Source organism: Pygocentrus nattereri, chromosome 11 (assembly GCF_015220715.1).
Source record: "Pygocentrus nattereri isolate fPygNat1 chromosome 11, fPygNat1.pri, whole genome shotgun sequence".
In the NCBI taxonomy this organism is placed as follows: Eukaryota; Metazoa; Chordata; class Actinopteri; order Characiformes; family Serrasalmidae; genus Pygocentrus; species Pygocentrus nattereri.
Window position 1 is genome coordinate 32417203 of NC_051221.1, and position 14473 is coordinate 32431675.

The 14473-nt window shown below is 41.9% G+C and overlaps 1 protein-coding gene across 6 annotated transcripts in view; it reads right to left on the reverse strand.

The window, feature by feature from the left end:
* Positions 1-12909: 12909 nt before the first annotated feature.
* Positions 12910-14473, reverse strand: part of LOC108432663 (mucin-2) — a 36867-nt gene continuing 35303 nt past the window's right edge. For all 6 annotated transcript variants that reach the window (XM_037542945.1, XM_037542948.1, XM_037542947.1 and 3 more), the window contains 2 exons: positions 13959-14082; positions 12910-13264 (listed from right to left, as the gene is read on the reverse strand). In XM_037542945.1, coding sequence (XP_037398842.1) covers positions 13108-13264; positions 13959-14082 — 281 coding nt within the window. In that variant the 3' untranslated portion in view covers positions 12910-13107. The remainder of the gene's footprint in view (positions 13265-13958; positions 14083-14473) is intronic.

Consider the following 14473-nt stretch of genomic DNA (forward strand, 5'->3'; position numbering starts at 1 on the left):
GAGATAGAGCTGGAAAGGATGTACAGCAGGTTAGGCTGATAAAGGATAGAGAGGGAAATGTACTAGTGAGTGAACAGAGAGTGTTGAGTAGATGGAAGGAGTACTTTGAAGAACTAATGAATGAGGAAAATGAGAGAGAGAGAGAGGAGGACAACGGGGGGAGAGATAGTGGATCATGAAGTGCAGAGAATTAGTAAGGTGGAAGTGAGAGCAGCTTTAAAAAGGATGAAGAATGGAAAGACAGTTGGTCCAGATGACATACCTGTGGAGGTATGGAGATGTTTAGGAGAGAAGGCAGTGGACTTGCACGAGGTTCAGATCAGTGAGCAGCAGTTTGGTTTCATGTCCAGAAAGAGTACCACAGATGCAATTTTTGCGTTGAGAGTGTTGGTAGAGAAGTACAGAGAAGGTCAGAAGAAGCTACATTGTGTCTTTGTGGATCTAGAGAAGGCATATGATAGGGTGCCAAGACAGGAACTGTGGTACTGTATGAGGAAGTCAGGTGTACCTGAAAAGTATGTTAGGGTGGTGCAGGACATGTATGAGGATAGTGAGACAGTGGTGAGGTGTGCAGTTGGAGTGACAAATGGTTTCAAGGTGAAGGTAGGGTTACATCAGGGATCAGCTTTGAGCCCCTTCTTGTTTGCAATGGTGATGGAAAGGTTGACAGATGAGGTCAGGCAGGAGGCTCCATGGACCATGATGTTTGCAGACGACATTGTAATCTGTGGTGAGAGTAGAGAGCAGGTGGAAGAGAATCTGGAGAGGTGGAGGTTTGCACTGGAGAGGAGAGAAATGAAGGTCAGTAGAGACAAGATGGAATACATGTGTGTGAATGAGAGGGAGGCAGGTGGAAAGGTGAAGATGCAAGGAGTAGAGGTCGAAAAAGTGGATGACTTCAAATATCTTGGGTCAACCATCCAGAGCAATGGACAGTGTAGAAAAGAGGTGAAGTAGAGGCTGCAGGCAGGATGGAGTGGGTGGAGATGGGTGTCAGGGTTGATGTGTGACAGAAGGATAGCAGCAAGAGTGAAAGGTGAAGGTTTACAAGACAGTAGTGCGTCCTGCTATGATGTGGAGACTGTGGCTCTGTCTAAAAGGCAGGAGACTGAGCTGGAGGTGGCGGAGATGAAGATGCTGAGATTTTCGTTGGGAGTGACAAGTTTAGAAATGAGCAGATCAGAGGGACAGTGAAGGTAGAGCAGTTTGGAGATAAAGCCAGAGAGGCCAGGTTGAGATGGTTTGGACATGTGTTGAGGAGGAATAGTGGATATATTGGTCAAAGAATGTTGGAGATGGAGCTGCCGGGTAGAAGGAGAAGAGGTAGACCTCAGAGAAGGTTTATGGATGTAGTGAAGGTGGACATGGAGATGGTTTGGTGTAAAAGTAGAGGAGGCAGTGGATAGGGCAAGATGGAGGCAGATGATCCGCTGCGGTGACCCCTAAAGGGAGCAGCCGAAAGAAGAAGAAGAAGAAACTAATGTTTCTAAAAAATATTTTTCCCTGTGACATCCTAAAAACATTTAACTGTGTCAGCATGACTAGGCCTTTAAATATTAATGCACAATACCTTTTTGCCTTTTAAAGATGCAAGCTGTAGCTTTCCTCTTGTCCTGTACTCCCAAACTTGGTATCAACGGTGTTATTAGGGAGTAAACTGTAAAATACACTAGGGAGTATTTCACCAAGCAGGACTTAGATAACTTAGATAACTTAAGCTGAAAAGCAAGCCTGTTTCATAGTGATTGAGTTGACAGACATGTCTATTGATCAATAATTCTTAACTTTTAGCCAAATTAGCCAACGTTAGAGAAATTTTAGTCAGGAAAATTCAGTCATGTTAATGTAACCCTTCCTGTCTCTCTACACACCTCCCCAGCTGGGCTCTGCGAGACCAGGAAGCGCAGAAATGTGATGCAATCAACTGTTGTTTTATTGTCAGGCTCACACAGCAGCTTGGTATATCTTCAAGGAAGCACAGATTTTCCCACTTCTAACTTACACTAAATGAAAGTCTCCGTTAACATCCAAAACACCCATGGATGTTAGATATTTTAAAGGATTAATTAGGATTAATCATAGAGCACAGTCAGCATGTCTCACCTTCAAGGATGCACACAATATTGTGCCTTCCTTGTTGAGCAGCAACAATAAAGAGAGAAACAATACATAGCATGTATACTGCCACCTGGTGACCAGAACTAGTAAGCATACATTAACATTACAGTCCATGAAAACACTGTCCTTATAAATATGAGATACAAATATGTAAAAACAAAAATACAAATATCACAAATGTAAATCATGTTCCCAACCATGCAAGAGAATAACCATCAACTGTGTTAACTAATAAAGTATACATGTGATTATTATTTATTATTATTTATTAAGTATACATGTGATTTTATTATTATAATAATATTATTTATTATTATACGTGACTATTTTCATGTGGACATTACATAGAAACATGTGAAAGATGTGTAAAAACCATGTTTAAAAGCACAATAGAAGTTTAAACAGGAATCAATTCTAATGTGTCTTTCTGATGTGCTGTCAAGTGAGAGAAAGCAAACCCTTAACAAGCCTGTGTGTGTTGGACTAGTGATGGGCATCATGGTCATCATAAGTGCATCATAAAAACCATGAAAGTCCTTTGGTATTACATCCTTCAGTTCTTTGAGATGTTTGTATTTTAGCTGCTCCATTCTCTAGTGGGATGTATACAGTGGCAGCACTGTGGTGTCATTGTTCCAGAAATCATCCAGCCATCTGAATGGCAAATCTTGTATTCAGTGGTACCATCCACATTGTACCTGAGAAGCAGAGGGATAGAAGGAGGGGGGGGGGGGGGGGGGGGGGGGGGTAAGGGGAAATCGGGTTGACAGCAAGCGGGAAAGTGAGCTTCTGATTAAATCTATTTACATTTATGGCATTTGGCTGACGCTCTTATCCAGAGCGACTTACAGTTTGTTCATTTTACACAAGTGGGCGAAGGTAGTGTTAGGAATCTTGCCCAAGGACTCTTGGACTCTTGTTGGTATAGTGTAGGGTGCTTACCCAGGTGGGGGATTGAACCCTAGTCTACAGTGTAGAAGGCAGAGGTGTTAATCACTACACTACACCAACCACATAGCGTTACATAGCATGTGTATGTTTTATTTCTTTATTCCTTAGGTTAGCACGTGTGCCATTACTTTATAATTCATGTTATGTTTATGCACCATAAAGAGTGAGTCAGGTGAGAATGTGTATGATGGAGGGTACCTGACTGCCCAGAGGTCATGCACTGTCAAGTCTCCAGGACTGAGTTACAAAGCTTCACCTTGCTGTAGTCCAGGAAGAAACTGTGAAGTGGCTGAAGCTTGAGGTTTAGGGCAAAGAAGTAATCACTGCAGGTCCATACATACCACCAATATTTTCTCATTTACTTTGTCATTGTCCTCCTGTTTACTTACTCTTGCAGTCTCCTTTTGCCTGCAGTGTTCTTCCCAGCATCAATGTTTCCAACTTTATACAAGCAAATTGTGTTTGCATTGATCTTTCTTGGGGTGAAACAGTGAGAGATTTAATTTGTTAAAATGCAAGAGCATGTATGCTACTGAATATTTGTCTTGAAAGAGACTGGATACTATTTTCTGGACAAATATGTACGGTATGTACTCAGCATGAAGATGATTAATAGATTTAAGAAGAAGTTCCATATTCATCTTTGTGGATGAAGACCTGCAGTAAGGAAAGGAAGATCCATGAAATTGTTTAATGAACGCTAACTCTTCATTCCTGATGTTGATTTATATTGTATTCTCAGGCATTCTCTGTCCTAGGCAATATAGAAAACACTACTGCTTGATCCTTAGTGTTGAAACGAACATGGCCTGACATAACCTGATCCTTTTGCCATCCGCTGTAAGATGACACAGAATAGATGTGGACCTCCTAGGCTGTTCTGTTCCAGTCTCTTCATGGGGCCTACATCTACCAGTGATGCAACATAAATTTTCCTCTCTCTCTAATCAATTTTTCCCAGAAGTATTTAAAAACTGCCTACCTGTCAGCTTCCTGGATGTCTTCACAGTGGAGCTTTTTTGATTTCATACAAACAGCAGATTGGCATGGCCTACCCGTTTTTTTTGCTTCTTTCATCACTTTGTCGTTACGGTTTACATCCCGCATGGTACTAAAACTAATGATGCGCTGAAGGAGCAACAAGATAACATCAGCTCACTTCAGAACAAGCACACAGAGTCTTTTTACGTGGTGACTGGGGATTTTAACCTCGTAGACCTGACAAACAGTCTTCAGAGGTTTTATCAGCACGTCACCATACCAACACAGGGAAATAACACTGGACCGTGTGTATACAAACATACGAGACGCATACAGAGCCGTGCCCCGCCCCCACCTTGGCCTCTCAGATCACATCTTAGTCATGCTGGTCCCTGCCTACCATCCCTCACTGAGATGCTCCAGACCCAAATGGACTGTCTATATCTTTCACAGAATATGATCAGTGTACAGGTTTTCTGTTTAACAACAAAACTAACTCTGCTATGTAGTTCATAGAAACAGCAGTGGATCACTTAATCAATTAATTAAGTGATCCACTCAAATAATAAAAAGTTCCAAAAAAGACTTTGATATCATATTCAAGTAAAATCAATTAATATTGTCTCTTGTGAGGGAAGATGAGCTCCATCCATCCATCCATCCATTTTCTAAGCCGCTTCTCCGTCAGGGTCGCGGGGGGGGGCTGGAGCCTATCCCAGCAGTCATCGGGCGGAAGGCAGGATACACCCTGGACAGGCTGCCAGTCCATCGCAGGGCAGACAGACAGACACAGACAGTCACTCACACCTAGGGGCAATGTAACATGTCCAATTGGCCTGACTGCATGTCTTTGGACTGTGGGAGGAAACCGGAGAACCCGGCGGAAACCCACGCAGACACGGGGAGAACATACAAACTCCACACAGAGAGGAGCTCCATCCAGTCTTTCAAAATATAAATGGGCTAAAATTTACAAGTATCTTCAATGTATTTCAATATAAACTATACAAGAATAATTCTTGTAGGCCCAGAGGCTTCTGAATGTAAGAAAGTTTAGCTATTCTCTAATAACAAATTGATTGAAAAAGCAAACCAAGTTTCTGTGTCTTGAAAGGACATTCTAATTCTAATGGGATATTTTCTTCTTTTTACCCAGTGGTGCTTAAAAAGCCCCTCCCATCGACCCACCACCAATGGGAGGGGCAGTAGTAGGGGTTCGGTGCGTTGTGGATCGGGCAGTGTCCGAAGGCGTGGACCTTGGCGTTCTGATCCTCGGTTGCTGAAACTGGCTTTTGGAACTTGGAACGTTACCTCACTGGCGGGGAAGGAGCCCGAGTTGGTGCGCGAGGTTGAGAGATACCGGCTAGATATAGTCGGGCTCACCTCAACACACAGCTTGGGCTCTGGGTCCAATCTCCTCGAGAGGGGCTGGACTTTATTCTTTTCTGGAGTTGCCCATGGTGAGAGGCGGCGGGCAGGTGTGGGCTTTCTCATAGCCCCTCGACTCGGTGCCTGTATGTTGGGGTTTTCTCCGGGGGACGAGAGGGTAGCTTCCCTACGCCTTCGGGTTGGGGAACGGGTCCTGACTGTTGTCTGTGCTTATGCACCGAACAGCAGTTCAGAGTACCCAGCCTTCTTAGAGTCCTTGGGAAGGGTGCTTGAAAGTGCTCCTCCTGGAGACTCTATTGTCCTACTGGGGGACTTCAACGCTCACGTGGGCAATGACAGTGAGACCTGGAGGGGTGTGATTGGGAGGAATGGCCTCTCTGATCTGAACCCGAGTGGTGTTCAGTTTTTGGACTTCTGCGCAAACCACAGTTTGTCCATCACGAACACCATGTTTGAACACAAGGATGTCCATAAGTGCACATGGCATCAGGACACCCTAGGCCGCAGTTCAATGATTGACTTTGTAGTCGTGTCATCGGACTTGCAGCCATGTGTTTTGGACACTCGGGTAAAGAGAGGAGCTGAGCTGTCAACTGATCACCACCTGGTGGTGAGTTGGATCAGGTGGTGGGGGAAGATGCAGGTCAGACCAGGCAAGCCCAAACGTATAGTGAGGGTTTGCTGGGAACGTCTAGCAGAAGAACCTGTCAGATTGATCTTCAACTCACACCTCCGTCAGAACTTTGACCAGATATCGGGGGAGGTGGGGGACATTGACTCAGAATGGGCCATGTTCCGTTCCTCCATTGCTGAAGCGGCTGACTGTAGCTGTGGCCGTAAGGTAGTTGGTGCCTGTCGGGGCGGTAATCCTCGAACCCGGTGGTGGACACCCCAGGTGAGAGATGCCGTCAAGCTGAAGAAGGAGTCCTACCGGGCATGGTTGGCCTGTGGGACACCAGAGGCAGCTGGCAGGTATCGACAGGCCAAGTGATCTGCGGCTTCAGTTGTCGCCAAGGCAAAAACCCGTGTATGGGAGGAGTTTGGTGAGGCCTTGGAAAGTGACTTTAAGTCGGCTCCGAAAAGATTCTGGCAAACCGTCAGGCGACTCAAGGGGAAAGCAGTGTGCCACTAGCACTGTATATAGTGGAGATGGTGTGCTGCTGACTTCGACTGAAGACGTCATTGGGCGGTGGAAGGAATACTTTGAGGACCTTCTCAATCCCACCGACACATTCTCCAGTGAGGAGGCTGAGTCTGGGGACATGGGAATAGGCTTGTCCATTACTGAGGCCGAAGTCGCTAAGGTAGTTAAGAAGCTCCTTGGTGGCAAGGCTCCAGGGGTGGATGAGATCCGCCCTGAGTTCCTCAAGGCTCTGGATGTTGTGGGGCTGTCTTGGCTGACACGCCTTTTCAACATTGCGTGGACATCGGGGGCGGTGCCACTGGATTGGCAGACTGGGGTGGTGGTGCCTCTTTTTAAAAAAGGGGACCGGAGGGTGTGTTCCAACTACAGGGGAATCACACTCCTCAGCCTCCCTGGCAAGGTCTATGCAGGGGTACTGGAGAAGAGAGTCCGGCTTATAGTCGAACCTCGGATCCAGGAGGAACAGTGCGGGTTCCGCCCTGGTCGTGGAACACTGGACCAACTCTTCACCCTCTCCAGGATTCTGGAGGGTTCATGGGAGTTTGCCCAACCAGTCCACATGTGCTTTGTGGATCTGGAGAAGGCATTCGACTGTGTTCCCCGGGGTATTCTGTGGGAGGTGCTTCGGGAGTACGGGGTACATGGCTCTTTGCTACGAGCCATTCAGGCCCTGTACAAACAAAGCTGGAGTTTGGTTCGCATAGCCGGCAGTAAGTCAGACTCGTTCCCAGTGAGAGTTGGACTCCGTCAGGGCTGCCCTTTGTCACCAATTCTATTCATAATTTTTATGGATAGAATTTCTAGGCGCAGTCAAGGGATGGAGGGTGTCCGGTTTGGTGACCTCAGGGTCACATCGCTGCTGTTTGCAGATGATGTGGTCCTATTGGGGACATCAGGCCGCGAACTTCAGCTTTCGCTGGATCGGTTTGCAGCCGAGTGTGAAGCGGCTGGGATGAGAATCAGTACCTCTAAATCCGAGACCATGGTTCTCAGGCGGAAAAGGGTGGAGAGCCCTCTCTGGGTCGGGGATAGGTTCTTGCCTCAAGTGGAGGAGTTCAAGTATCTCGGGGTCTTGTTCACGAGTGATGGTACAAGGGAGTGGGAGATTGACAGGCGGATTGGTGCTGGGTCAGCAGTGATGCGGACTCTTTACCGGTCTGTTGTGGTAAAGAAAGAGCTGAGCCATAAGGCAAGGCTCTCGATTTACCGGTCGATCTACGTTCCCACCCTCACCTATGGTCATGAGCTTTGGGTAATGACCGAAAGAATAAGATCACGAATACAAGCGGCCGAAATGAGTTTCCTCCGCAGGGTGGCTGGACTCTCCCTTAGAGATAGGGTGAGAAGTTCAGTCATCCGGGAGGGACTCGGAGTAGAGCCGCTGCTTCTTCACGTCGAGAGGAGCCAACTGAGGTGGTTCGGGCATCTGGTTAGGATGCCTCCTGGACGCCTCCCTCGGGAGGTGTCACAGGCGAGTCCACCTGGGAGGAGACCCCGGGGAAGACCCAGGACACGCTGGCGTGACTATATCGCCCAGCTGGCCTGGGAGCGCCTCGGAATCCCCCTTGGAGAGCTGGTGGAAGTGGCTGGGGAAAGGGAGGTCTGGGCTTCATTGCTTAGGATGCTGCCCCCGCGACCCGAACCCCGGAGAAGCGGAAAATAATGGATGGATGGATGGATGGTGCTTAAAAAGGAAATATGTCTGAAAAAAGTATTAGTTTTCTATTTGATTGAAAATGAATATTTAAGGCCCAGAACAATATGTAATATAAAGAATATAAAGATTTTAATGTGATTCCAGCTACAAATAAAAAAAAAACAAAAAAACAAAAACAATTACTGTGAAGTCCCAGCAGCTGTCATAGAAGGAGTAGCAGTGCTCGTTAATTATTAAGAGAAAAACAGGTAGAATTATTACTTCATGGCTCTTTGCCAAACTTCTAATCTGGCTTTCTCTGCAGGGATTAACTAGAGAGATGTTATGTGGGGCTGTCTACTGTAGCAAAAACTAAAAACATGCAGGCTTGTGGAACAGTTGATTAAGACACTGCAAACTTCCTGGTTGAATTCCTTTGCATTGAACTCACAGAAAAAGTCAGTTTAGTTTTTCTTGTGTTTCTCAACCATTTGGAAAATATCCCTACTTGATTTTGATTATTACATATTTGATTATATGTAACTTGCAATTTTAATCTTAATGTACAGTAAATTGTCATTGTTGGAATAAAATCTCCAGAATGGTGGCTTTACAAGAGGACACAAAGACATACTTTACTTTTAATGTAAGTCAACGTAACCAGATTTCTTTCAAAGTAATTTTGGACCATTTCTTTTGGTGCACTGATTATAAAATTTACACAAAATGTCAAAGGCAACTGGCAAGCTTATATTATGTAAAAAAGATACAAGGTACAAGTTTTGTTTAGACAGCAGCGATATGCAGCATGAAATGAAAAGCTTAGTTCAACCATACCGATAGAGAGGTGCATTCATCCCAAAAGATAATCAATCCCAGCTTGGATGTGATCTTAATGAAACTTGTACTTCTCTCAATCTAAATTCCATTCTGATGGCTTGGTATGTCCACACTGTTTAAAAACACATTTAAAAATCTTAGAAATCTCACACAATCAAATAGAAAAGACATTTATGAAAATATTTTCAACTTTTAAAACAAGTCTTTGCATTCAATAAATATGAACTCCATACATGCATGTCAAGAATATGCAAATCCATTTCCAAAAAGTTGGAACAGTAGGAAAAATGCAGATAAATACAGAAATAAATAGTTCACATGAACCTTTTTTTAAATGAACACAGTATAAATACAAATGTTATATTTAACTTTCAAACTTTATTGTTTTCTATAAATATGTGCAATTTTACGTTGCAAAATATCATCAAAAGACTCTTATCTGGAGAAGTAAAGGACAAGTAAATAACAAGGCCAAAAACCAACATTGAACATCTGTGACCTTCGATCCCTCAGAAGGAACTGCATTGAAAAACAACAAACTGCTTTAATAAATAAAATCAAATGGGACTGGAAGTGTTCTGGAAAATCCTTTTTAATAAATACTGTCGGTTAGGGAGACAGGAAGGTGTTCTAAGTTTTAAGGGGGTGCTGAAATTTTATGCTAATGCTGAAATATGTGACATGAACAATGGCATTAAGCTAAAATGGCATCAACCTTTTTTTGTTTGATTTTGTTGCTAATTTACATCAAACAAAATGTCATACTGCACTATAATGAGGTGATAGATGACAATATATAAACATTTCTCACACATCGGACTGCTGATGCGCACCACCACTCTGCTCCCTTATTCTGAACAAATTGTATGCAAATGAGCTAAGCTACGATTAATCAGGTGGTTGATATGTGATGTGGTGCCATAACTGTTTGTTTGACATTCATATGATAGTTGACACTGGAACACACACACTGACCGAGAGATCAACAGTTGATAAAACTGTATTAGGCTGCTTTGGGACTCCAGACCTCTCTGTCTCTACATACACTTTCTCTTTTTAAATTTCAACCTGTGTGTGTTTTCACAACATGTCAACAAAACAGCCAGACGTTGTGGAGAGAACTACATTTCTTGGTGAAATACTTATGTTGATTATTATTTACATTAACTTTAATTATTTTCTGAAAAATTGTGGATTTTTTCATATTCAATGTTGGCTGCCATGAAAGCAAAAGTAGTTACCGGGTAATGTTCCGGGGTAGAATGGCTCTGAGCACATCTGATATATAACTGGCCACCATGGCTGCCAACCCAACTTTTCCTGCATGTAGCTGGCTGAATAAAATACTTCTATTCACATGTCTGAAAGTAACCGGCAAGCTTAGTGCACATTTTCTCCTCTTCATGAGTTGTCTGGATATTCTGTGCGCTAATAATAACAGAGAAAACAAGAAAATACATGAATGGTATGGCTTTTTTACCACACATTTGTGCAGTCCTTCCCTTCTTGTTTTGGTGAAACAGTTCTAGTGAGTTAGAGCTGACTAGCAGCTCTCAGTGTTTAATAAATTACAGGAAATCCATTAATGATCCATTTTTATCTTTCAATCTGAAATTGTCACGCAATATAAGAACTTCCTAAAGCTAGCAAAAAGGAAATGTTAGAAATTTTGATGGAAAAACTGATACATAATTTATTCAGCAAATAAAAGCAGAATAAAGTCATATGACTGATCACATTTAGTTTTTTGTACACAGTCACACTGAAACATGACGGAAGGCACCGGGTACCTTAAACCAGAGAGATGTGTGAATAGACAGATGTTCAAATCTTGATGATCAACTTTTTGAAAGGAAAAAACACATAATTTTAACATAATTTAAAAGTACATAATTTTAATATTTTACATTTAACATAATTTAAAAGTACATAATTTTAACATTTTACAAGTCACTATGAATAAGATTTGCTTCAATGAAAAAATGACCCAACCAGTAGCCAAACCAAAACACAGCTTGGAGCAAAAGATATCAGTATAATTCAGTAAGATCTTGCAAAAGTCTGAGGACATTTTCTCGGGACATTCACCAACTTTTTGTTCAACTTTTGAAGAAGCTGACCAGCTTCATGGAGGGTTGAAATGCCTGATATGAGGTTTGACTATTTCCACTGAACAGCTGAGCGGCATCAACTTATTTTGCTGTTTCACCAAACTAACAGGTCAGTATTTTGTCTTGTTTGCTGATGTTTGTGATAGCTAGTCACTTGAATATGAAGGTAAATCTTTAGCTGGTGCCCAGTGTTGTAGTTAGCAAGTTAACGCTAGCTGCCTTACCTAATGTCACAGACAGGAGGAGTGATGTTAGGTAGTTTCAGCATTTAGAGATCTTTAAATATGTCTGTTTAAGAAGTAAATAAATGGCATCTAACATGAATCATTGTGTTAAATTATGTCCTTCTCAGTGTCCAATGCTGCAGACAGGGAGATCTGTGTAAGACCTCGGTGTTCCAGGTCCTTAAAGAAAAGTGAGGAATCACAGAGACTAGAGGTCCAAAGACTTCATTTTAATTTATGCAATTAGATTTACTGCTTTATAAAAGCTGATTCACTATTAGATTTATATTGTATGAATCACATATAGCCAGACATCTTTCCAGTAACCACCTGCCATCACCTGGTCACAGAAGTTCTGTGATGCCAGTCTCGAGGGTCCCATACACACACGCAATGATTTTAGTCCATAACGAAAAAACTCCGCCCACCAGCTGAAATGGAGATTCTGATTAATTGCCAAAGAGTCTGACTCTGTCTATTTATGTCTATTGGAAAACGCCCAATGTAGGTTGATTAGTTTATGATGTAAGCTTGAACTCATCAGAAAGCGGCGGGTTGCACCCCTGTGGTTCCACCAGTTTACAGTGAAGTCTCCTTTTGTGACGTGTTTTGTGGGGACCTGACCATTTTGCAAAGAAAGTGTCAGCAAGTTTCTGTTTAGTCTTGCATGTTAACTGTTTTGAAAACATGACTTCTGAACAGACCAAGTGTTCAATCAACTGATCAAATCTGCAAGTCAGATGTTTTGAAAATGTGTGAGTGAAAATGTAAAAGAGTGAAACATTGACAAGTAAAGAGACAGAGCGGTTGTGCTCTGCCTTAGTCTGTGGCACATTAGTTGAGGCTGTTTTGGGAATAGACATGGAATGAGAGAGAGAATTGGATGGTGAGGCTACTGTTAATAAAAAGTATAAGCACTAGCTGATGTCCTTTAAGTTCATTCACCTGCTCCCACACTACAGGAAAATATGTTAATTCTTTTTCAGGAATGTTTTCTGAGCAACTGAAAAAAACTGGATCATCAAGAAATCCCTTCCCATCATGCTCATCTCTTTAGATATTCAAACGGTGCTCATTCATTCACAACCTCATGTTTGGATTAACAAACTAGATCCCATAATCCTTTGCACACCTATAATACACTGTAAACAATGGAATGATTAAACACGACTGTTCCTATTTCACAGTTTTGTTATGTATTCACTGGGTCTGTCTGAAGATTGATACAGGCTGAACACTTCATACATATTTACAAAAATTCTACAGTATACTGTGGCCCCAAAAAGTATTCAGACATTTACTTTACGTTTGCTGTGTTAAAACAAAATGTCAAATCAATTTGCATATATTTTAAACAGGCTACAATTACTTTCTTTTTTGGCAAAATATTCTTTCAAAAGGCAGCTGGTGTATTTCAGGCTGTTATTGTTTGAGCAGTTTCTTTATAAATTTCATTGTTTATAAAGTTCTTTATAAAGTTCACGATCCCAATCAATGAACACAAAAGCTGATGAATAATTTTCATATTGCATTTTATTTAAACTGTTTCAATTATAAGCATAAAGGAATAAAAGCAAGTCATTCTACTCCATCAAAGAAACCTATGAAAATAATGAAATCAGATGAATTTTTGGCGAGAGAAATTTAAAGCAGAGTGATCATAACTGTGGGCTTTTGTTAGGGTTAGGACTTTCTATGATGAACAGCAGATTCTCAGTGCAGACACTTCGTCTGGCTACAGTTGCATTCCTCCACATAGACGTAGCTGTGTGGAACCACATCTCCATTTAGACATTTCAGGGTCACTGTTCTGTTACTGGAGCGAGCGGCCTGACAGCAGCTACAAGACGAAGAGCCCAGCTGAGAGTACCTGAAACATATACAGATAGATAGTGTGTACATCGGTGTCAAATGACAACCTGTAGAGACAGTAAGCTTATTCACTGCCAAAAACATCAAACTACACATTTAAATCATTACCAACAATTTATCCTGTTTTTAATTTTTATTACTGTAATATATGTATCAAATAATCATACCCATTACTTTATACAGAATGAGAAACTTTATTTAAACCACTAAACACAGAGGTAATTACACACACAAGCACAGTTAAAGAGCTTAGATTGTGTTCTGTGATGAACTAACGTGAGGAGCAAATTTATCATTGCCAATGCATTTTTCCTTAAGTTACACTCAATAGTCAAATCAAATGACAATCTGATTATTACAGCACAACACTTTTTTTAAAGTCTGGCGAGTGATGCTCTGACATCTTGGATTGTTTCTCATTTGAGCCCTTATCTGTTTTGTCTGTGTACAATATACATTTCTCATAAACCAGTATACCTGCTCACAATCCACTACCTGTATTCTGGTCAGATTACTTTTCAGGAAGTTGAAAACAAACTTGAGTGCAACAGAATTACTGGTGTTTACTGAGTTTATGAGGAACCTGTTTTATACTAGGATTCCCGCATCACAGCCTTATACAGCCATTCACCAAAACAGCAACAAACCCATATTTTATATAATTCACATCAATGGTGTGTATATATACTCACTTGCTGTAGCTGTTGCAATCTCCTGCACAATGTGTCTGTTCCACTTGGTTCTCTGACTGACAGCTGTCATGTAAGATGTAATCAGAAATAGTCTCTACTTTACATCCCTTCTCCTTCTCCACACCTGAAAACACACACATACACACACACACACACACACACACACACACACACACACAAAATGCTGGGATTCAGAGGTTTGAAGTTCATCAAACAAAAAAGACCATGATTTATTCACCTCCCAAAAACACTGTATCTGCAATATGAGTACAGCAGTTTACTCACCTTATACAGTTATTATACTGTACTTATGACATACATGCAACACAGAAGTGTGTGCAAAAGTTTGAAAACTCTTTTTGTGCTGATTTTCTAAGTGAAAATAAGTTAACGCATACTCTACATGCAACTAAAATATGGCATTTCTCTGCAAATCGTACTGCAGTATTTATTTGATATGTTTAATATTTATGAAAAAATATGTAAAATCTGCTAAATGTAAAAAAGCTCTTCGC